This window comes from Aptenodytes patagonicus, chromosome 2 (genome assembly GCF_965638725.1).
Source record: "Aptenodytes patagonicus chromosome 2, bAptPat1.pri.cur, whole genome shotgun sequence".
NCBI lineage: Eukaryota > Metazoa > Chordata > Aves > Sphenisciformes > Spheniscidae > Aptenodytes > Aptenodytes patagonicus.
Genome location: NC_134950.1, coordinates 115,644,818 through 115,670,184, shown reverse-complemented (window position 1 = coordinate 115,670,184; position 25,367 = coordinate 115,644,818). Strand labels below are relative to the sequence as shown.

General features: G+C 45.7%; 1 protein-coding gene across 1 annotated transcript in view; it reads right to left on the bottom strand.

The window, feature by feature from the left end:
* ITGA9 (integrin subunit alpha 9) overlaps window positions 1-15,213 on the bottom strand; it is a 233,274-nt gene extending 218,061 nt beyond the window's left edge. Inside the window, exons 1-3 of the mRNA XM_076330800.1 lie at window positions 15,032-15,213; window positions 5,068-5,195; window positions 3,657-3,763 (exon numbers count right to left, since the gene is read on the bottom strand). Coding sequence (XP_076186915.1) covers window positions 3,657-3,763; window positions 5,068-5,195; window positions 15,032-15,213 — 417 coding nt within the window. The remainder of the gene's footprint in view (window positions 1-3,656; window positions 3,764-5,067; window positions 5,196-15,031) is intronic.
* Window positions 15,214-25,367: the final 10,154 nt, after the last annotated feature.

The following is a 25,367-nucleotide window of genomic DNA, read 5'->3' as shown; positions in this document are numbered from 1 at the left end:
ACCATGGAACAGGGGAGAAAGGATGCAAACCCTTGAAGCAAAATAAAACACTTCTGGGCAAAGCACACGAAGGTCTCTATTGATGGCAGACGCTGCATTACCGCAATATAATGAATAGGCCATTTCAGAACTGCAGCCGCTTTGCTCTTTTGCGTATTGAATGCCAACCACAGGTTTTGCACCATAGGAAAAGCAACACAAGAGACACAGGCTTCACTTCAGAGGCCGAGCGCCCCACCTGAATGCATGGTCCTTATAGAGCCCTCTGCTGACTCCTAAAGTCAGAGTCCAAACAAGGGACTTTTTGAGTGTGCCACTGTCAGACCACTTCTGGTTTGCTCTTCCCTAGGAGGACTTTGGCTTTGCTGCAGTGATGGGTTGTTGGGTTTTTTTTTTTTTACAGACACACACACACAATCATTAAATGTGCCAGTAAGTCAAATACTTAAAATGAAAAATAGCAACACTTGATAAAAAACAGAGTAACAACAGATGTGGCAGATATTTAGGAAGAGCAAGACTGAAGGATGTGGCTTATCTCCAAATCATAATACACTGTCCCCGGTTCCTCTCCCAACAAAAGTAAAAGGAGGACTTTTGCCGTTTCAGTTTGGAAGGAGCTGGCGATCTCAGCTGTATTATTGCAGCACTTAGATTAATGCAAATATTGACTGATAGCATCACATACCTGAGGACAGGAAGCCACTGAACTGCAAACTCACAGCTTTTTTAGCTAATCTTACTTCTTCATTTGTTTAAATCCTCATTGTTTGATGCTTTTCTATGTAGTCCATCACACAAATACAAAACCCTGGTTCAGTAACATCCTGGCACAATATGGGCTCAAACACAATCCACTTTACCAAACATCAGCTAAAGCCCCCTGCACACTCCTCACCTTCCCCACCACCCCTTTCCGCTGAAGCTGGTACTCTTATCGGGCAATTGGGAAAGGCTGATAAGACAGAAATTTAAGGCACTAAGCAGTTTCAAAGCAAAAGCAACAACTCCTTTGTACAATCCACAGTTAAACTGTGGGACTAATTCCTCTAACACAGGACATCAAGAGCATGCATAGTTCACACGGGTTTAAAAAGTGACTACCATTATTCATGCAAAAAAAAGAAAATCCATCCAGGGCTATTGACCACAAAGATACCACTCTGACTTAAAGGAATCCCTGGAAGAGACGTAGTAAATAGAGCTGTAAATCCTGACAATATAGACTGCACATACTCATAACTATTGGGCCTCGCTCACAGGAGTTAAGCTAGCAATTTTGTTAAAAAGCTAAAATCGGCACATGAGGCTCCGAACACACATTCAGACACGTCTTGTCAGAACACCGGTTTCTCACAGGCGCTTTAAAGACAACTGCATTTTAAAGAAATCCTGATCTTTAAAACTAGAAGAGCACATGAATTAAATACCATCTGCTTATGGGAAAGTCACGAATCTTTTTCATTAAAAAGGTATCTATCTCAAAACAGAGAGTAACAATGCCCTGAAACAGCCAGGTATTTTCCATCCACGAAGGAATCCATATGCCTTCATTCCAGGCTCTGCCTACGCACAGATGTCCACAGATGTTTAATTAGTAGTTTAAAAGTGCTTTGGTGATAAATATCTCACTGAAATCAATGAGAATTAGACATTTAAACATCCTCGAGCATCCGGACGTGATCTACTTGGTGAGGGCAGTATAATCTCATCAGAGGGCTGGTTTAGGACTTCCTTAAATCAGCATAACTTGTGGAGACATTTTACCAGCTTAAGCTGCACCAGAATAAGCCCACCACCAGCTGTGCATTTTACTTCAGCTACATTTTGCTTTTAACCTGCGTTATGTCTGAAATTTCTATCCCCTCAGCCCCAGTCTAAGCCCTCACAGACTGCCCATGTCTCTCGCCCTTGTAGCCTCCCCTCAGCCAGTGAGCAGCCAGCCCCAGCTTTGGTAGTTGCCCAGCATTTTTCCCCACCGGCTTTCCATTCCTTTGCTACTTCTGTCTAGGGAGATGACACCTAAGCATCAGCTACAACCCGTTCCCCTTTGAACCAAAATACACGAAACCATTATTCTTAAGATACCGTTTTTACAAAAATTTCTCAGCATTGCCTAAAAAAAGTGCATGCGCTAGCTTCTGAAAATGGGACAAGAATTTGTCTAGTTCAGACTGATGACTAGAAAATGGAGAGGACGCTGTGTCTCGAGATAGTGTTATCCCGATCAGTGAAATTTACTCCTCAGTTGTCATGCAGGACTCTGAGCACACATACAGATCAGGATATCCCTTGAAAACATGAATTGCTTACACTAGCATGAATGCCTCAATTTCGTGCTCTGCTGCACGTGTTTACAGTGTATTTTACTTATGCCCCTCTTCTTCCCCTCCTCCTCTAGTGCTGAACACATTTAAAACATCCAAGAAAAGTAAAGCATCAGCCAGCCCCTGTAGCACTGGCAAGCTGTACACCAAAAGAGACAATCAGATAAAATACCACAGTACTATTGCAGAAAGGCATAAAAACCACCTGCCCCCCCCACGGGGAAGTTGGTGTGCAAGGACTTGGGTCGTAAGCATTTGGTCTCTAAGTGCATATTAAGAAAAACGTCTTTGAGTGAAGCAGCTTTGTCTACTTGCCTTACACAGGCAGTTGGCACAGGAATCATTGTATGAGATCTTTCTCACTAGCAGCTTTGTAACAGTTTGGTGCCATGTACCAGGGCAATCCCCTATCTCATTGGAAAGATGGGGTCATACTGCAAGTTTCCAACTCCCAAACAGCGGTGTTCAGAAGTAGATTGTTGTCAGGGTTACTCTGATACAAGCTTGAAATTTGCCTGCCACATATACTATGCACAACATTTTGTTGCAATTTTTTTTATTTCAGTTAACATTCCTGCAGACAGACTCACTCCAGTAGACAGTCAGAACCCAACCATGGATGTAAACACAGACAGCTATCGATCGTAATATACCCATGTGTTTTAGAAAGGTTTTTGCCCAGGTCTCTTGACGATTATTTTTTTCCCAACACAGGAAATGTTGTTTTGCAAAGATAAATTCCACATCCTAAGGATCACATCTGCTCTCCTTGACCTGTCTGTTTGCACCATAACCATATCAAAGACAACAAGGCCACCCACACACAACTAAGTCATCTCTACTCTCAACTCTTCTGCCTTGTTAATGGAAAATTAATATACATAAAGAAAAAATATTGCCACAAAGACTCATCTTTCTTACATTTTTCATGGTAAGTTCTGACACACAATACATATGCTCAGGGAAAATGGATGCATACATATTCCCTACATAAACACAGGCAAATGACAAAAAGAACAAACTAGCAGGTACCTCCCAGACAAAGTTCTATTTATCCTGTTCAAAGATTTAATCCCTCAGATTTAGGAGGAAGCCCTTGGGTGACACAAGTCAGGTGTGACGGCTTTGAAGTCCTCCCTCTATAAATAAAGCTTTCTGGCTGGGGCTCACTTTTCCTTCCGCTTGAAGGAAGGGACTACGGCAGAATTTGCTGCCCGTAAAGCTGGACTCCGTCAGTCACTGCCGAACCCATTAATCCTGACGTGTTTAGCATTAGAGTCAGACAGCAGCAATGGTTTTAATGAGATCAAAGAAAAAAAGCGGACTTACCAGCACACTTCCACCAGCCTTTGGCTGTCTAGCCAGGCTCACGCCCATCCATTCGTCATCTCTGTCTTCTTTGCAGGTCTTTCCGCAGAGCGTGCCCCGAGAATTGCCTACAGAAAGAGGGGAAGGCAGCAAAGCAAGGCAATGAGTTTTAAATGCCCACCAAAGAATCCCTACAAGAAAAGAGATTGCCCATCAAACATCTGCCTGACAGTGCTTTTCTTTTCCCTTTCATCCTGATTTATTAGTTCTCGTATGCATTAATCAGGGCGATGCTCTCACTCTTGCTAGGCATCACACAAATACCTAGTAGAGGACAGACCCTGTCCCAAACAGCCAGCAGCTATTACAGCATGTCCACAGCTCTACTTGCATAAACCATCCAACTGAAGTCAATGGGAGAGACATGAGATTGCCTACAGAATGCAATCAAAGCAAAAATTACTCTTGAAAATGAGATCTGGGGCACTTAAAAAAAATTGAGGCCTAAATCTTTAGTCCTGTCAGGCAGTATTCACAAATCCACAAGAGACAGTTTACATTACAGTAGCAGGACAAATCAAACTTAGCCAAAACACTGTTTTAACACATGTAAGCTTCATAAAAATAAATTCTACTTGACTCAGTCATGAAAAGAGGAACAATACTAACAATACTAACTATTCTATGATAACATGCCTTTTTTATAGGCAGAGAAAGCAATAACACGCATGTCACCAAGAAAACCAAAATATTAAAAGGCTTCAGTTTTCTCCATCAGAATCCAGCACGAGGTTTGAGACCAGAGCCTTACTTTAGGACTCCACCTTCCCCCGACTCAGACAGCACGTCAGAGAAACCAAAGCTGATCCTGATCACGTGCAATAGCGTGGCTCTCACTGAGAAACTTATTTCCTTTAGCACAAGAAGCAAACCCAAGGAATGATTTGCTGCGCTACAAGGGAACCCACAGATCGCCACGTTGCTAATAACACCGCACATCACGGGCCCACCACCGCACCGCCTGGGGTCATCCCATGCACCCTTATTTCAGCACGGCCTGGAGTAGGCAGCAGCACTCCCAACCACTCACATACCCACCAACATGCTGCAAAGTCACGCTGAAGCAGGTGGAGAAAAGACAGCGGCTTAGGGTAAGCAGGCAAAACCCCACCTTTGCCTGGGTACTCGCTGGAGAGAACAAGCAGGGCCACTGGGAGGACACCAGCACCAGGCGGGATGCTATTTCATAATGCTGAAGAGAATATGACACCTTTGCTACCAGTGTTCAAAATCCGTCAGGAGAGGCTGACGAATCCCTCTCAGTGTCTTGGGGCCTCTTTGAAGCTGTCAGGAGGATTGCTAGCCATTTGGGGTACGGTTTTTTTTTTTTTGGTTCGCCCCCTTCTCCCCCCCAGGCATCGTAACTACCTACCTCGACCCATATCCAGTTCTGTGCATCTTCTGTCAGGATTGGTATGGACTCGACATTTAAACACTGCTCCTGGGGACTGAACAGAGGTGCTGTATTTAGATTCTGCCTTGGGAGCACCAACCAAGATCCTGGAAACCAAAAGCAAAGTAACAAGTAATTAATTTCAGGAGAAAAGAAAAAAAAAAAAAACACAACAGCAAGGTTCACATTGCCAGAGCTTCCTCAGCAAAAGGACTTTCTCCAGCAACCTTGTAAAATGATGACATTGACTCACAAACTGAAACCACCACACACAGTAAAGGCATTTTTCCCCAGTGAAGCAACAAATACTTTAACAAGTTAAATTTCCATTAAGACTGTAACACATTTAAAGCGCGCACACACACACACCCATCCCCCCCCAAAAAGCATTTAGGAAAGTATTAGGACAGACAACAGCAGCTGCATCCATTTTTCCTCAGTTTTAACTACATCCCTATCAATCCAAGAACCCATAAGAGCTAATACATACAACCACGAGAGGATGAAATCTGAACCTGCGTGCTTGCCAGCCAGCCAAAGATTAATAAGCTTGTTTAGAAAGTTGAGGCACCCCATTCTCAAAACGCTTTATGTAACTACAGCTTTAAAAAACAACAACAAAAACACCCAACCAACAACACAGGAGCAAATCTCTTCCACAATGCGTTGCTATCAACCAACATTTATCACTAAGGCTGCGAAGACTATACCTGGGCTATTTATCCCACATGAGAGCTAGTGTCTCCGGGAAGCACCAATGCACAAGCTCTGGCCATAGGCTTCCTTAACATACCCTTGAAAGATGATGAGCACTTTTTCATAGAATCATAGAATAGTTTGGGTTAGAAGGGACCTCTAAAGGTCATCTAGTCCAACCCCCCTGCCGTGGGCAGGGACATCTTCAACTAGATCAGGTTGCTCAGAGCCCCGTCCAACCTGACCTGGAATGTTTCCAGGGATGGGGCATCCACCACCTCTCTGGGCAACCTGTGCCAGTGCTTCACCACCCTCAGTGTAAAAAATTTCTTCCTTATATCTAGCCTAAATCTACCCCCCTTTAGTTTAAAGCCATTCCCCCCTGTCCTGTCGCAACAGGCCCTGCTAAAAAGTTTGCCGCCATCATTTTTATAAGCCCCCTTTAAGTACTGATAGGCTGCAATAAGGTCTCCCCGAAGCCTTCTCTTCTCCAGGCTGAACAACCCCAACTCTCTCAGCCTTTCTTCACAGGAGAGGTGTTCCATCCCCCTGATCATTTTCGTGGCCCTCTTCTGGACCTGCTCCAACAGGTCCATGTCTTTCTTATGCTGAGGGCTCCAGAGCTGGGCGCAGTACTCCAGGTGGGGTCTCACCAGAGCAGAGCAGAGGGGCAGAATCACCTCCCTCGACCTGCTGGCCACGCTTCTTTTGATGCAGCCCAGGATACGATTGGCCTTCTGGGCTGCGAGCACACATTGCTGGCTCATGTCCAGCTTTTCATCCACCAGTACCCCCAAGTCCTTCTCGGCAGGGCTGCTCTCAATCCCTTCATCCCCCAGCCTGTATTGATACTGGGGGTTGCCCCGACCCAGGTGCAGGACCTTGCACTTGGCCTTGTTGAACCTCATGAGGTTCCCACAGGCCCCCTTCTCGAGCTTGTCCAGGTCCCTCTGGATGGCATCCCGTCCCTCTGGCACGTCGACCGCACCACTCAGCTTGGTGTCATCTGCAAACTTGCTGAGGGTGCACTCGATCGCACTGTCTATGTCATTGATGAAGATATTAAACAGTACCGGTCCCAATACGGACCCCTGCGGGACGCCACTCATCACCAACCTCCATCTGGACACTGTGTTACAATCCAGTTAACTGTTTAACAAGCTGGCAGCTACTCATGCCCTAAGAGATACTTTTTGAGGAGGATTACAGGGGAAGCACAAGTATTAAGGGAGCCCTTTTACCGCCTCCTCATTAAAGGGACAATCCTTCTCACCTGGTTGTGAGCCCAGATCCAGGCACATGAGGGTGAGGAGGGAGGTTAAGCAGGAGGAAGGCAGCTCCAGGGAGGGCGGTGGAGAGCACCAGGTAGTTTAGTATCAGTTCTGCCGATACCCTTGCACTGTGAGGCAGGGGAGACCTTCTACATGAAACAAAATCCTCGCTGAAGTTAAGCCCAGGTCTGGAACTAACGGTGACCGTCTCAAAGACTAAACCTCCAGCACGCGCACGCGTGGATCCAGCCTGCTACCTGGCAGGCAGCAGCTGACCAAGGAGACACTGCTGTTGGTTTACCCACTAGGGTAAAAGGGATAAAGAGCTACTAGTGCAAAGTCAGTCTGCATACACAGCCCACCCACAGCACAGATGGACAGCCCAGCACAAGCCCCAAAATGGAAGCTTTCCCTGTTTTAAACAACTTCCCCTTCATCCTCTAATTTAAAGTTCCATCCCCAACCAACACCCATTATCACCATCCAAGTAAACACAGGGAGACCCGAGGCACAAGGTGTGCACGTGTCCAGGGTCAACCTCAGCCACCTGGAAGAGCTGCTCCTGCATCGGAGTCTGGTCTATACCAAACAGCAGCACGCCTCCACTCCCTACACACTTCCCTGGATGCAGGATGCGACAAAACTGTCCTGTGGCACTTGGAAATACATTTACAAAAAGAAGAGAAACCCCTACATTAAGTGACCATTTTCTCTGAAGTTTCACGAGCTAAGCTGTATAATTTGGCGACGTTTGATGGGGCTGCACTCTACAACGCACATCATGTTTTCACAAGTGAGAAGAATTAAAGTCCGAAATACTTAAGTTGCTAAAACCTACAAAGCCTGCACACATTGGGGAGCAAGCGCAAAGGAGCCTGAAATAATAGCTCCAAATGGAAATCCCACTAGGCAGGCAGCAGGCAGAAAATCAAATGCCAATCATTTCATTTACACAGGCGATGAATGCATGTCATTCACTTATTGACATTCATGAGGTCTAACAAAAATAAATAAGGGGGGATATTACTAGCTTAGAGAGTTATGTGTTCAAATTGCAAATGGCAAGAAACTGTTTCTATGACCTGTTGTAACAATAAGATAATGTAGGCCACATTGACCTCCAGTTTAAAAGAAGCTTTGCTCTAACCTAAGAAAAGTAAACATGATTCAGCAATTAGTGCACAAGATACCTTGGGTTGCAGAATGAAAGATGGAGATGAAGGAGCCTAAATCACAAAGACTCTTCAGCTCTCCTTAAAAAGCTGAATGGGAAAAATTGATAATTAATGATTTGAGTAGGCACAGATAATATTGCTGTCTTGAGCAAATATACCTTTCAAAAAGAAAACGTCTGTTGCCATTTCTTCACGTGGACTGAGCAGAAGGAAGCAGCCAGTAAAGGCAACTGGTGATGCGTGCCAAAAGCAAATCTATTTTGGATTGTCCTGAATGTCCATACATTCAAATTTGATATTTCACCTACATCACACACTAAGTCATCTTAGGACCTTGTCTCATTCTTTCACTCTTGCACCTAGAACCCAGCAGGTGAAACCTTTGCAGATCTCCTGTTCTGTCTGGCATGACCCATGCTCACCCGTGCTCTGAGATGGTTACCTTCAGGGAAATGGGAGGTTTTCTGTTGGTTCACATGCTTTTTGGTTGGGCGGGTTGGTATTTGCCACATACCACTTAATTCTGTTTTATTCAAAGGTTTGAGACTGGAATATTTCCTTTGTCAAGAAAAGAGGCCTTTACTCTTTCATTAGTTTCTGTATGTAACAGCTCAACTGTTGGAAGAAAGTTACCTATTTAACTGTCGTGAGACTTTTCAGCAGGCCTGGACAGAAAACTCATTTGCATCCGAGTATTCTGGGACTCATCGAGCAAAACAAACACCTGTTTTGTATCTCCCCTACATATTAAAACACCTTTGAAATCTTTTGCAATTTCTATGAAACTGCTGCAGCCAGAGAAGGTGTTTTTCTCTGGTACCACATCAAAACAGAAATACCTTTCAAAACAAAGCCTTAGAGTCTAATACAGTCTTCTTGCATTTCAGTGCTGTGGAGTCTTGCCTGGCATAAACACAGAAGATACGTAAACAGCCAGCAGAAGTACAGCCCTGTCCTCTTGCTATTATCAGGCAACCTTCCAACATATTCCAACTAGTTTAACCAGCTCTGGTTTAAAATAGCCTAATTTTGTGGTACAGTTTTCCAGTGCTGCTATAGGACCTCTTGGGTCGTCAGCAAGCAAGCACCAGCAGTTCTCCAGGCTTTTGCCAAAAGGCTTATGATGTGGGCAGTACTCTTTGCAGAGATTATTGATGAGTGCAGGTTCTCACCACAACCCTAACACTCTGCAGGAAACCCCTAGGATATTTGTGAGTAATTACATGAAGACACCTTGAAGGGTGTCAAGAGAAAGAGATTACTTTCTATGGAAGAGAACCGAGGGCACTAAGAGTGGGGTTTGGGGCCATTTTAGGGTCACTTTTGCTTGACGTGCACAGAAATCTGTGAGAATCGGCTGCATCCCACTGGCTCTGTGAACGAAGTATTGGGGTCTAAACCAACATGAGGAGCAGTAGGCAGAGAGGCCATTTAACTTTCTCTTCTTGCATTCATACTCACACGATCAAGGACAAATGCTGTCATCTGTATGGAGACAACTACATAGCTGCGTGGCCAGAAACCATCACATTGCAGGAGCTGCAGCAGCCAATATTAATGGATGACAAGAAGCTTTCTTAGCCACAGGAAAATCCACACCTCCTTAAAATTACTTCCTGCAGAACAGTAACTATCACTTCGCTGGTGATTGACCCTCGGGACATACAGATTTGGAAATTAAGTGCTGCATTTAGCAGAAGGAACAGTGAACGAAAGTGTCGAGCTGACCGATGGCATGGAGAGATGCCAAGCACATTAAGCATCAGCCTACAGCATGCCAGCAGCGATTAGGCAATCACAGCTCAAGGACTGGGGAGTGTAGGTACCTCACCTCACTGCAATGTTAAGTGGCAGAGAAAAGTCTTAAAATATCCTCACATACCACAGCTGATTTCAAAAGCAGCACCACCAGAGAAAAGGAGACTCAGGGGAGACCTTATCGCTCTCCACAACTACCTGAAAGGAGGTTATAGCGAGGTGGGTGTTGGTCTCTTCTCCCAAGTAACAAGAGATAGGACGAGAGGAAATGGCCCCAAGTTGCGCCAGGGGAGGTTTAGATTGGACATGAGGAAAAATTTCTTCACCAAAAGGGTTGTCAAGCATTGGAACAGGCTGCCCAGGGAAGTGGTTGAGTCCCCATCCCTGGAGGTATTTAAAAGACCTGTAGATGTGGTGGTTAGGGACATGGATTAGCGGTGGACTTCGCAGTGCTAGGTTAACGGTTGGACTTGATGATCTTAAAGGTTTTTTCCAACCTAAACAATTCTATGATTCTATGATTCGATATCCCAGTTGAGCTTCTTCTCATCAGAAAGGTCTCTGTCATTTGCTAAGTCCTCAAAATAAAAAAAACAAAACAAAACAGTGGTTCATCCATTACATGCAAAGCGAGAAGCAGGAGGGCTGTTATATAGGCAGCAGATGGATGGTGTGACCAACAACAGCAAGCCCAGGTTCCCCGAAACGCCATGGCAGCACCTACAGCATCACTACATTGTTTATGCAACACACCATCATTAACACAACACCCAGCCTCCACAGGATCAGTCTGCTTCCGCATCTTCCTTCTGGTTGCACACAAGTACATCATGCACTAACAACACATATCCATCAGCCTGAGATGCAGAACAGCCTCCATTATTTCAGCAGCAGCGCAATCCGGTGAAGAGCAGGGCCGAAGGAATGAAGAAACAGCACAGAAACCAGAGTCATTCCTTATTGTAAAACTCACAGCAGGACACCATGCAGCTAAACTGACTCCATTACTTTTTCATGCCAGATCATGTTGCCAGAAGGGATAAAGTTGTTACCCAGGACTTGCTGAGGGATTTGGGGGTGTCAGCAAGAAGGGGGCATAGGGAGGGGAAAGGAGAGAGAGAAGGTAACATCTTATTTAAAAAAAGAACGGTCAGAGATGTCACATTATTAGCATTTTTTTATTGGGGCAAAATTTGACATTTGTTTCTTTTTAAACTGTCTGAAGGAAAGCAGAGAAAGCAACATTCTCGGTCGTTTTTTGAGTCTTTACTCCAAGCTTCAAAATTATATCCAGAGAACAGAAGCACTTCAGCTTGTCTCTGCTCCAAATACAAGCAGCCACCTGGTTCCTTACTTGGCTGAAAATGGCAATGATGGGGAACTGGATAAACCTTTCAAGATTTACAGCCATAAAACCCGCTTAAGGAAGGAAAAGGAGACATTGTCAGAAATACAATAACCTCAACACATCTGTGATGACAAACTTTTCTTGAGACGAAAAATGTGCAAAAACAACTCCTAAACGGAAGCATCGTTGCAATTAACTATTTCAGACAGGTCAAAGGCACTGACTTACTCCATTATTGTAGTGGAGGCTGAATACCCATATTCCGCTATAATTTCTGTGTCAAGGACTGTGTAGCAGCCTGACTATTCACATTTATCTGATGTAATATTTCAAACCAAACATCCCCCCCTTTCTTTCCTCCTGCAAGAATATTCGGCTCATATAAATCCTCAAGAATCACTAAACCCTGAATCGCTTTACTGGAAACCTGGAGGCCTATGACAGATAATATAGACGGGTGCCTTGGTGGTGTTGGAAAACAAACGGCTGAAACACTGAAGACCTGGCCATTATAGGTACCATTTTAATATAAATCAGTGACTATATATATATACACACACAGATATATACATATATACACAGAGTTATATATATATACACTCACACACACCAGCACATGGACATGCTACTGAGAATAACACAGTTCATCTAAGAAGCTCTCATGATCAGAAGTACATTATGTGAATATCAGGCCCTCAAGGCAATAAAGAGCAAGAAGCCCTGAACTATCATGCTTGAGAGCATATTAACACATTAAATAATTTTAGATAGGCAGGAGCCCTAGATCAGCCTCAGATATGATCAATCACATTTTGGCAGGCTCACATAGTGCACAGCTCACCAGGCAAGCCATCAATGCCCAAAATATCACTGTCTAAAGTTAACTTTGCTTAACTACTGCTCACTGTAGCGTATAGGCCAAACGGACATGAGAAAACTGAAATCATAACTCTTCTTTGGGTATATAAAAGCTACAAAGGTAAGAAGAAAACTGACACACAAACCCAAACAATAACCCTATGACTATTAAGAGGAGCTATATGCCACAATGGGATGAATAGAAAACATTTTTACTACATATTCCCTGTAACAGACTTCAGCCTTTCCCCAGAATATCACATTTGAAAGAGAAGGGGGGGGGGGGGAAATTAAAAAGCACCCAGTAACTCTACAAGCCAGCTAAGGAAATAGCTCTATAGCTTTGCACACAAAAGCTTCACACACAAAAACCTGACAAATCTGAATAACAGCATGAGTTCTACTAAGCATTTCCCTCTGTACTCAACCAATAAACTGGGATTGTGTCTTGTATTTCAATAACCTGCAACTGGTAATCAGTTTAAGCTTGAAATCAGGGACTTTATGCTCCTAAGGGATGTATAAGATTCTGTACAGTATAAATATGGTTTTAAAATAGTACTATATAATATTGGAAGCCTTTATGCCCAGCTGAAGTGGGCATAGCTAAAGGCACTGACAAGGGTTCAGCCCCTTGATGGTCTGAATGTCAAGGAAGATTGGCCAGATCTTTTAAGCTTTCTGGAAGAAATATGTTAAGCGCTTAAAATCGATATTGTGTTGCAGTATGCAAAAAAACGTGCTTGCACTCAGAATACGTGCATCCAATAGAGGGGATGGCACCTTCAGAAAACTGGAAGAAGGCTTCATATACTTTTAAGAGCAGAGAGATTCATCACTGTCCCTTGACCTTAAGGATGCATGCACACATTAAGAGCACAACTGCACATAGCAAACTAGAATCAAGGAGAGTGTAAAAAACATATTCCCCGAACTTGTTATCCCAGCCTCTGTTGGGCACAGGATTTTGAAGCACCCGTGAAAACAAACTCCCTGGTTCCACAGTGAAGAGAGGAGCTTTCCCATCAGTGGTGACAATCCCACCCTCGTGATTTTTGACAGTGCTGATGCTGCCCATATTAAGCTTCTGTTAACCCTTCTGGGCGTTAGGGCTAGCAATTTATTTATTTGAAAAAACTGCATGATCTCAGATACTTTTTTTTTCTGGGTGCCATAGCCAAGGCTCTATGAAGAACCTCCATTTTTAGAAAACTGGAGTCTGCATAACTGCAGTTTTTACTTTCAAGCACCAGACTTCTTACAGATGCCTGCCTTCAGAGGGATGCCCAACACTGCGAGTCCAGCATCGTTTCCAAAGTGGGATATCTGGGAGACTCTCCTCCCTAGCCCACCTCCCCTTCCAAAAAAATCACACCAGCAGGTGCTACCTGAAGATAATTCACGTTATCGATCAGAATGATAGACACCTACACAAGGAGCAACAAATTATATCATTTCCATCCCACCGTACCCCACTAGATCAGCATTTCATTCACACCACTGTGAACCCCCAGCAATTTGTGTTGAATACAAGTCGCTTTCAGCCTTTGCATCCTTTGTTGGTTCCTGCCCCGAGTTAAGCATTGCTTTAGACTGAGAGCTTTTCTTCTCCCAGAGCGCTTTTCCTCTACGAAGTCTCCTGATAAGTCCTTAAAAATGAACGCTCCATGAAAGCCACTATGCAGAAAGGCAGAGCACACAACTACTTGTGAAGTAAAGGGTGTGAAAGAAATTCATTTTTAAAGAACTGGACGCCGGCATGAATACATTTATTTATATCACAGTGCACCACAGTTCCAACATCAACAGCTGAGTAATCGGGCCATATCTAAGTGTAAAAGATAAAGACAAGCTTTGTGGGCATTTATTGGCAGCAGTGGCTCCTACTCACATTAGGAGCGCACCAGATGACATCAACTAGGTCCAATTAAGAGAAATCAGTTATAATTCTAACAAAGAGCCTCTGACCCAGACAAGAGAGAGACAGGCTATGCTCCAAGGCTCTTTTCACTCAATGGGAAAAAGAAGAAGCTTGCCAGTTTGCATAATTTTTTGAGATGTAGACAAACTTTCTATCATCGTTCTTTTTTTTTTTTTTTTTTTTTTTTTTTTTTTTTTTTTTTCCCCTCCCTTCTTAAAAAGTTACATAGACGCTTCCCCTGCGGTCCCTCCCGCCGAGAGCGGGCACACAGAGGAGGCGAACGCCTCCTGATTTGGAAACTTCTCTCCAGTCATCGGAGGGATTTCCCTCCTCGCCAGGCGGAGTGCGGAGAGACCAGCACCGCCAACGCTAAACGCGCTGCTCCCGCTGGAGGTTACCGCTACTAAAATTTTTCCCGTTTAACGCGGCATGACCTATCGTCTTTCATACCCCGTGCATCTTCTGTCAAGGAGATGAGCTGCTAAGCGGCTCCCGCAAGGAAGCGGGGCCGCGCAAAGCACCAAACCGCCGGGCGAGGGACCGCTGGCCCCCGAGGACAGCGAGTCCGCGATGCCGAGCGCCAGTTGCCTGCCCCGGGAACGACACCCCAGCGTTAAAACACCGCCCAACGAGGGGGACCCTGGGTTACATCAGGGTGAACCCCCCGCGCGCCACGGGCGCGGAGCCACCGCGCTGCCTCCACCGCGCCCGCACGACGGGGCGGGAAGAGCGCGGGGAAGAGCCCCCGCAGCCGGGGCGGAGGCGCCCCTTCGCTGCCCGCCCTTGCGAGGGGGGCTCGGGTCCCGCTCCCCGGCTGCGGGAGAGGCGGCTGCCGCGGGGGATGCCCCGGCAGCGCTAGCCCCGCCGCCGCCCGCGCCTTCACCGCCCCCGGGCGCGCCGGGTCCGCGCTACTCACCACCGCGTGCTGTCGTGGTAGTGCTGCAGCACCGAGTACCCGAAGAAGGAGCCGTTGGGGCCCTGGAAAACCACGGGGCGACCCACGTCCACGTTGTAGCAGCGCGCCAGGGCCACCCACAGCAGCGCCCGCAGCAGCGCCCGCAGCACCCGCGCCCCGCGCCGCCGCGCAGCCGCCGGCATCGTGCGAGCCCCGGGGCAGCCGCCCGTCCCAGCGCCGCTGAGCGCTGAGCCCCGGCCCGCCGAGCCCGCGCTGCCCCCGGCGCCGACTCCCAGGCGGCGCGGCCGGGCGCGGCGCTTTTGTGCCCGCCCCGCGGCTCGGCTCGGCCCGGCCCGGCCCGACCCCGCCGCGGCTCCGCTGCGCCCCGCGCCGCGACGCGCGGGGACTGCGCGCCCCGTCCGCTCCGCTCCGCTCCGCCCCGCGGCGCCGGCGCCCCCTGGCGGCCGCGGGCGGCACCCGCCGCGGGACCGGGCAGCGCCCCGCAGCAGCCGCCCGCCGGTGGAGGCGGCCCCGCCGGGGGAGACGGCGTGCTCCTCCTCGCCCCGCGCCGCCCTCCGGCATCCCCGCTCACAAACGCTCAGTCCTCGTCTCTTCCACCCGGCTCCTCCCGCCGCGGCACCCGTGGGTGTCCCGCGGAGCCCCGCCGCCCCCCCTCAGCACCCCCCCCTTCCACGGAACAGCCCCTCAGCTGTGGCTTCATCTCATTTTTCCACCTCCCCCCACCCCGTTCTCGCGTGCCCCTCCAGTTCCGCCCTCATCCGCACCGCTGGAGCGATGACCGTCAAGGGGCTGGAGGGAGAAGAGAGAAGTCACAAAGCCAAGGGCCAGAGAGAGATGTTGGAGGAATCGGACCTGCCTCCCGTCCTTCGTTTGGGGCCCGCTTGAATTTGGCAACGTGGAGAGCAACGCTTCACATCCAGGTGATAGAAGAAGGGCCTGGTTCGCGTCACACTGAAATGAACGGGAGATTTTCCTGGGAAAAGGGAAGCCGTGAGGAGAGGCGGTGTCTTTTTTATCAGGGCAACAGGAATGAAAATACTCTGGAAAAAAAGTCAGACCCGTGTTTTCCGGCGTGAGTCCTTCAGGTCTGAAGAAGCAGCAGCAACCTTCGTGGCTGAGTAAAAGCTGAAAATAACTGCTCTAATATTTTAATAGTTAGACTATCCGAGAGCAAAGACAATCAGTCAAAGATGCGCAAGAGAAAAGGCAAGAACATAGTCTCCTCCAGTGCATAAGACAAGGGTGACACATCACCCTGCAGGAGGAGGGGAGAGGAGTTATGTGCTAGAAAACCCTTGGGCCCAGAGAGCCCATCCTTTTATTATTCAGTAAAAAGCAATAAATTTTAGCGCTCAGGATTCATGAGAAATCGTGTTTCAGTCGCTCCTGAGGATCAAGACCAGGATCTCGGAGAAGAAATGCTCCTTCAGAGGTAGCTGGGAGTTTCATTTGTTATTGTCAGCCTTTGCTTTGGCTATTTAATTCCACGTACTCCCCTCATCCATGAGGAGGTGCGCCGGGAGAAGCAGAGCAGATCCTGGGAAACACAAGAGGAGAGGGGCCAGGAAGTCCGATACGACGGGGACAGCTTCTTCTGGCAGGCAGCTGGAGATAGGCAGCCAGGTCCAGCACTTCTTGCGTAGGCACGTTCTGGGTGTGTTTGACACCCGGTGGTTCATGGGGAATTTGCTTCTGACGACGACGGTGGTCTCCAGGGAAGAGTGCTGGATGCCGGGGCTGTTTGAAAGCTGGCGTGGGAAAACGCCGTTGCAGGTCGAATTGTCGTTCAGTGGAGGAAGCTCTCGAGAAAAGTTTAATCATTTTCTGCAAAGGGTTTGCGCTGACTGCGGCCATCAGGCTGCGTGTTCGGCGAGCAGGGAAGTTTATGGTGAACTGTTTCATGATATCCACGTGGCTCTTTCAAGAACATAGCCTGTTTCTGCAGGGGAGCGTCCTCGTCAGGTAAAAAGATTGTTCATAAGCATTGCCCTTGAGCATCACCCTCAGAGCAAGCGCCCTGGTGCCGTATGTAGACGTTGCTGTTTAGAAACTGCCATTTTTGGCGTTGACCATGATGCCAGAAAGTGGACGTTAGCGTAGAAATATTCCAGGGGCAAGTTTAATAGAGAAGTAATAACTACAGAATTTGGTGGTGATAAATAAATAAATAAATAAATAAAATCGATGGAGGAAGGGAGGTTTCCAGTCATCAAAGTATTTTATATTTGCTGCGTAAAGCCTAGTGGTATCGTTATTTAAAGCTCTTGTTCAAGGTGGCTTGTAAAAAGGTTGGGGTAGCGCGAGTCTTCTCTGCTTCGTGTAGGCATGTCCAGGGTTATGGAGGAGTGAACGTTTTCCAGTCTTAAATCTAAGTGGCACAGTGCTCAATATCAAATAAAAAGGAAAAGTCACTTACCGATAACTTCAGCCTTTAGTGTATGATCCCATTGAAAGAACTGCTTTGCTCATTACAGCACCAAGTGAAAACAACCGGGCATCTACATCATGTTAGCAGGCACATTCATAACATTTAATGAAAAGATTTTCACGGGGGTTTTATAACTGTGCAATCAATATGGATAAAAGTAATCTGATTTAGGCAGAAAGTCAATATGCCGTGATTAAGCAAATTCCACAAGTGACATGCAATCCCATTAGCACTACCGAGCCAAATCCTCTGCCTTTTGAAGCAAGAAAGTGATGGGGCTTTTCAATTAATTGCCCGGGCACTGAACGACGCTCAGACAGCTCTCCGACAAAGTTAAAGGAAATGCGAGCTGACACGCTGGAGGGAGCGATGGGTTCATCCGTCTCCAGAGGGAGGAGGGGAGCGAAGCGGCTAGATGAGGCGAACGAAACGCTTGTCTCTCACGTTGTAGAGCGCTCTCGGGAGGGACTTAGTTCGACTAGAAGTGATACAATACGGAACTGTGTCAGTCCATAAAAAATTTTAGCTCTCCGTTCTTTGGCAAGGAAGACTACCCAGAGAAAGGCCAGGAACACTGCACTTCCATCCACGTCGTTCTTTTACTGCGCATCCAAATACTGAAGTCATCTCACAATATTTAATCCAACGGGAATTTTGTCAGTCTGAGCAGAAACAGAAACTGCCGGTCTAGATGGTGTAGATTTAGCTGATAAAATCCTGGCATGCCGCTTACGAAAGCAGTGGGAAGCATCCAGCTGCAGCAACAAGCGTAATAATAATGTACTGTTAAATGAATATGATGGCAAAAATCAGGGCTGAGAACAAGGAATAATACATTAAATCATATGCCAGCCCTTTGTGAAGGAACTATTCAAACTAGGAGTAGCTATATCTGCATTTCTATATCCCTGTTCTTGCTGCTTGAACCTTGATGTTTGCATCATCTAGGGAGGCTCCATACCTGCACCACCGGGCTAATTTGTAGTTTACTCCCACCTATATTAATTAAGAACTTAACTGGAATTTAACATGCTGTATTTTGGCAGGGCTCAGCCTCCAGATTAGGTTTTAAATTAGAAAAGTTATCTCTAAATTGAGGACCATCAGTGAAACAGCACCCTTGACAATACTTTTTAATTAATAACTTGAATTGTAGAGCTCAGGGAAAAAAAAAAACCCAACACAATAACATTCTGACTGTGGAAGGAGAAAGAAAACAAATGCCCTGTGTCTGCATTGCTTACGGATTCAGTCGCGTACAAACCTGGTTCATCAAGACTGAGTGTTAACAGACAGTTCCTTCCCGGAGCCTTCTCCTCCCAAAATGCCACTTCGCACATGATTTTTTTTTTTTTTTTTTTTTTAAATATATATGTAATTTTGGCTCCTGTGCTGCACATATTGAACTCAAAATCATCTTCCTTATTTTGACCAATACCTTACTTAATTTTAAGACACTCTTTTTGGTATGCTAATCATTTGCCTTTCCTTGCATTTTTATCGAAGTGGTGCTGTGGCGTTCCCGTGGTATTACCGTGGTTGAGGTTTTACCGTCTGTTTTAAGCCAGTCTACATCCACAAGTAACTCTGCATTTTCACCGACTTCCCACAGGCACCCACGACTTACGACTACAGTTGCTTTAAGCTTCTTTGACCACCTGTTTTGAGCCCCAGGTGTGGGTTTCTCTAAGCTGTCTCCATTCCCCCCCCCCCGCTCGCTCTCAGCTTCAGCTGGGGAGAGGCCCCTCTCCTGCACGGGGACACGGATACATCCCCTTCTCCCACCCCGGCATCCGTCAGCAGGGACATGCTAACGATGGGAAGGCATCCCATAAGCTCATTAACAGGAAGGCTGCTGCCTCTCTCAGCCGTTATTCATACGTTTATGTCAGTATGTGCTTAGCGAAGAGGTTTTAAGTGAACTTGTGTTAACGCTTTCCCATCGCGGCTGTGAGACTTGCAGATCCTTCGCGTGCATTCTCCGTATTTCTCTGGCAAGTGCTCAACACAAGGAGATCGGTAACTATGTTTGTAAATCAGGTCTTAATGATAATACCGCAGTTTATTTATAGTCAGTTCCCACAGAGCTGTGTGATCTAATCCACCTTCAGACTCAGCTGTAAGGAGCTCAGGAGACTGAACTTCTTTAGTCTTTCAGTGGAAGAGATGTTTTCCAGACATTTTTTGTAGCTCTTCTTGCATGCCAGGTAAAGAGCATCCTCTTCAATTCCTCTTCCACTGTGGCTTCGTGCAAAACATCGATTGTGGTTGCCTCCCCCACTGAAGGAGAGAGAAGAGCGCTGTCACCTTTCATTGCGCTGTAAGGAGAATGGAAGACTTCTCCTTCCTCCTTTCTTCTCAAGCCCTCGCCACTGCTGAAGCTGTCAGGGAGAAGGGTTTGGATTTGTGAGTGTTGGCCAAACTGAATGCAAGAGAGAGACATTCCTGAGAAATGGACCAGTGCCACCATAAAGCAAAATAATGGTGGCGGGTCTACAAGAGCACAAGGGATGTGAACAGGACCTCCAGGACTTCTAACTATAAAGCATAAATATATGTCTCAAATACATAAAAGGACTAACTACAAAACACCAAAAAAAATTAATTTATACACATAAAATAGGATAAATATCACATTTTGGATAAAGAGGGAATTCCCCACATTCGCTTGCCCACCAGCAAACGAGGTAGGAAACGGCTGGATTGACAGGGACGGAGCTCTGTGTTTCCAAAATGACTACAGTCACACTGAAAGGAGCTTCCTACCTTTAAACTCATACGGTTTCAGCCTGTCAGACATCAAATCATTTGCAGCATCTAGACTTACCAGCAAACAGTACAAACTGTATCTTCCCACATTATTCCCATTAAATTAAGGAGATGTCGCCCTCAATTTTTGCATCAAAGGCAAGAGGAATTACTTTTGATAGGTAACGTGTTCAAGTTGAGTTCCCACCGGAAAAGTGAATGAGGTGCCTGCACTGATCTCCTCGCATAATGCACCCGTGTAATTCCTACTGTTCTGTTCTTCCATTTGGCTGTAGCTAGTTCTCCAGCTGGAGTAAAGAGGGAAGAAGGAAAATTATTCCCTTGCTGTCATTTGCTATCGTTAGCTCTTCAATCACTGTCTCTTACCTTTCTCATAGAGCTCTGCTAGAGTTTCCAAACAGATTGAGAATCCAAAAACTTTTAGCTGGGTGGAAGACAGAGATGATGCAAATCTTAGGTGATACAGAAGCTGATGATTTAATCAAAAATCATCTTCCCATAATAGTAGCTAAAAGAATAGAATGGAAAGCCAGCATTTTCAGAGCCTCATATGCAAAAAGCAATTGCCCCTTTTTAAGTATTTGAGGGTTTTCTTTTCTTAAACTGTACTGCTTCGGCAGCAATCCAGTTTATTTAGTGATCCTGCCTCACCATTTTTCTATCCCCTTGAAAACGATGCATTAACATTGGACTTAAAACACTTGTCCCGGCTTTCAATCTTGGGGTATATTTCAGCCTGATTTATGGTCGATTTATGCCCAAAGGAAAAAGCATCATATAATGTAAAACATATCTCTAAAACACTTATCATATGTCGTATACCAGTAACGGAAGGAATTAATCTGAGCCAAGTAAAAGAAGAAAAAAATCCATCAAGTAAGTTTTTCCCATTTAATAAAGTTTTGTTTTTTTTTTTCCCTTCTTCAGTACATCCAGATCTCTGCATTTTCATACTCAAGTCAACAGACCTCTACTCAGCAGTCTATTCAGCCATGCTGCGTGCTTCATTAAGTACATGCTTAAATATGAGGAATTAAGGGGAACTGAATGGCAGACCTGAAGCTAAGCACGTGCTTAGGATGAATCGGGACGCAGGCTAACTTACGGATACGCTGATAACAGCAAGTAGTCGTCAAGTTTTGCACCTCTCATATTTTCTGACAGCCATCACGTTTGTTTGCATGTGGTTAGAATTACAACCCTGTTGTATGTATTCATATAGTATATATTTAAAGTGCACACACACACACAAGTTGCAAACCAAACACACACAGGCTCCTTTTGAATTGCTTTTTGTTCACTAGCGTTGGTCTCACTGGTAGACCTGTCTCTACGCGGTTTTATTTCACACTGACATCAGTGAGATCGTGTGCTCAGTCACTCAGAGTTGATTGAACCTCATTACCACAGCCCAGGGATCAATTGATCAAAAAGCTTTTATCACCATAATGAGAGGAGACACACTTTTATTTGGCAATATACTGTAATCAAATCCTCTATATGCTATTTCTTTTGATTTGTGTGTGTTAGAGTGGCTATAAGGAGGACCCGTGAATAAAAATGCGTAAATCCAAAAATAAGCCACGTGGCAATATATTCTAAAAGCGCAAGCAATGTGACTCAGGTAGTTACCTCTAAAATAGCTGCACCAGCTCCACGGGGCCTCCCTTAAGGGAAAAAACAAAGAAATTCTGTTTCCTTGATCTCCACTGACGGATGCCCATCAGGACCACTGTGCGGGAGGGGACAGGTTATCAAGGTACGAGAGCTGTGGTTAAGGAAAAGTGAAGCTCCACCAGTGGACAATTCAGAGCACCTGAAGCTCGGCTTTCAAAAACGGTCGAGAGACAAAACCCCTCTCTCATCTGTGACTACAGAGAAACTCCAGAAATACTAACCTCACCACACCAAAGCTAACCTTTGTCAGTACCTCCTAGACAATCACTGAAACGCAACCAAAAATATGATAGCCCTAAAACATAATTCGTGGATATCCCCATACTGAAGAAGGTCGATATGCTCTTAATAGAACTCACTTGCTAGCATTGTCTCGGTCTCGTCTAACATAATGTTTCTTGGCTAACTAGTGAGCTCTCACCCACGGCTGAATGGACTAGATGAGGCTGTTGAACGTATCATACAAGTTGGAGAAAAACGTGTCGCTAGCTTTCAAAAGGCATTGTCCCAGCCTATAGCTTTTCTCCATAATCTTCTTAATAACCTCATGGGGATTATAAGGAAAGGAGGTGAATGCTGAAATTGTGACTTCACAAAAGAGCTCTTTTTCCCAGAAGACTACCTCTTTACTGCTAGCCCTGGGACTTCTGGGAAAAGTGCTAGGCTACCTGGAGAAATACATCAAAGAGAAATGATAAATCAAATCCCCCTACTGATTACCGTTCTTTGTCCAGCGTCAGGAGGGGATTAGACCTGCCGCAAAAACTGCAGTTTCTACATCAACCTCAGGCTGACAAGAATTCAGGTATCTGAGAGACAGAGACACAATGGATCCTTATCACGGTTTTCTTAAGTAGCTTAGCCCTATCCCCAGTCGGTATCTGAGTTGCAAACCACCGACAGCTCTTCCCCCTTCTCCTAGAGGATCCCCAGGACAATGGGGCAATCTCATAAGGAGAACCAACATGCTGCAACGTTACAGGATAAACTGGAAATGAAATTCTGCAAGCATCACCTCCCGTGCAAAAATCCCACTGATTTCAACCTGCACATTTCAAGTGCTAAGCACGGCTAGAGTCTACTGTTCCCCAAGGTGGGGAAAGCCGGGTTGCAGTCTGTGTTTCAGCAATGCTATCACCGCAGCTTATGGAACCGCTGCTTTACAGACAGCTAACCCTTCCCACTAGCTGCGCTGTGGCCATTCTCAAAGGACTAGCTGATGACGAGACCTACAAAACAAATACGGTATTATAAACCAGGACCCATCCCGTTTTCAGAAATAGAGTTTTAAATCTAAGTGGAATTGACTAGACTTAAAGATTATACCAACTTACATGCCGTTAAATTTATGTGTCTTAGTTTTCTATAAGATTACGGCTTAAGACAAAGATATTGGGTCTATAATTACAAAGAGACTGTTGATTGTCTCCTTCATTTGATTTTAAGTTTTTAGTGAACCTCCAGTGATAGAGGTCCTTTTCAACAGCCTGGACCTAACCCACAGAAACCCAGGGAAGGGTTCCCAGAAGCTTTAATGGAGCTGGACTCTTTAGAAATTTTTAAGCCCAACACAAGTGGATTCTGTCTCATCTCATTTCACTACATCAAAACAAAAATCACAAGCGGGAAATGTGTACTAGAGATGAGAAAGTCACGAAATACTGGCCACACGGTGCATCCTCTGATCCACCGTTTTTCTACGGGATACTAAATCTCACCGACTTATACATCGAAGTGGTGTCTCTACTTTCCTTTTTAGCCTCCATTCCTAAATCTGTTAGTCTGAGACCCTGGTGGTCACACGAGCTTTGGCCACTTGTTGGAAGGTCCGGTTTACACCGCAGCTTTCAAACATTTTGTTTGGCATTCTTGGCACATCTGCTTTCCATTAGCCAGCCACTCAATGTTTATTATTCCACATGTTAACTATCATACACTCCTTGTGTGAAAAGTTCAGGTGAACAATAACCTATTTATCATCTTTGAGAGATCAAAACCTGCTCTCCCCACAAAGAAAAGACACTTTTTGCAGTTGTGTGTGTGGGCACTCAAAGCTTGAGCCCTTAACCAAATAATTTGGGATACACAGGACCCTTCTGTGACCCAGTTATTCCTAAATTGTCTGCTATGCTATGGCTTAATTTGGTGTGTGCTGCACATACACAGTAGTTCAGAAAAGTAAACTGTGGGACTCCACAGGACTTGTTATTGGCATGAGATACGCCAGAAGCGGCATAGTTATCCAGCTTGATAATGAGAAAAACACTGAATTTGAGCATCGGGATAGCAAGAAGGACGCCAGTGATTTAAAAAAAAAAAACCAACAAAAAAGCAAAAAGAAACCCCAAACCCCTCAAACCCCCCCACCCTCAAGGACAAAATTTTTTGCACATATAATTCAATTCAAATCAGTGGAATTAAGGCAAGGAATTTGCAGTCCCCAGAGCGACATTCGCTACAAATAATGGGAAGAGAGAAGCACGGCAGTTGTGGTAACACAGCAGGCTCTCTTGTTTATGAGCGACATTATTCACACACCTCAGTGACCGGCCCTGGTATAAGAGAGGTTCTGGGAGGAATTTGGCAGTAACGACCCTGCCATCCCATAGACCAGCAAGAAAATAAGACAAATTTGGAGGTCGATGTGACAGTTTCGTGGTTCACCTGCTGATTTCTACTGAGTCGCTTCTAGCATCACTCTATTAAAATAAAGTTGCACACTCCTAGCCCTCTCGCTCAGTTGATGAGGACTGACCAGGTGGCACTAGCAATGTTAGAAAAGGCTTGGGATGTCTTCCAAAATGGAGACAGCGACTGTCATGCCCAAGCTGCGAGACTGGGGTTTTGGTAGAGGCTCCTCCATAAGAAATAAAGAGTCCAAGCTCAGCCTCATCTCCGATTTCAGAGAAAAGCGGAACCTTTGGAAAAAATTAAGAGTACGTGATGCTTCCCCACCCTCCTTGTGAGTGCTTACAGACCTGCATGTCCCAGGTGAAAGCAAGCCATGCTTCTGTCCTCAGCAACTTCACCAACAAAACTGGGACCAGCCTGGTTGGGCTGCTCGCAGTGCGCATGAAATCAGGTGAGATGTTTAATTACCTTGCCTTCCCTGACACATGATCAATTAGTCCAGGCATCCCCATGCGATACATTAAAGAAACTGTGCTCACAATTAGTTGACAGCAGCAGTGACATGAGATATAAGCAAAGTTGAATTGTCACCTTGTCAAGAGGGCACGAACTGAAGTTATTTTTACCTCCTCTTGTCCACCACGTTTATTTGATTCCCTAACTATAGTATGCCATTACTGCAGCCACAAAGGGCTTTCTGAAAACCATCAGGATCCTGCTGAAGGATGTCTATAACAATACATAAATTAACTTCTATTTTTAGTCAATATTAGAGCTTATCTAAAGTAAACGTTAATTCCGGCTTCCCTATAGTCAGCATCCCTCCCAGAA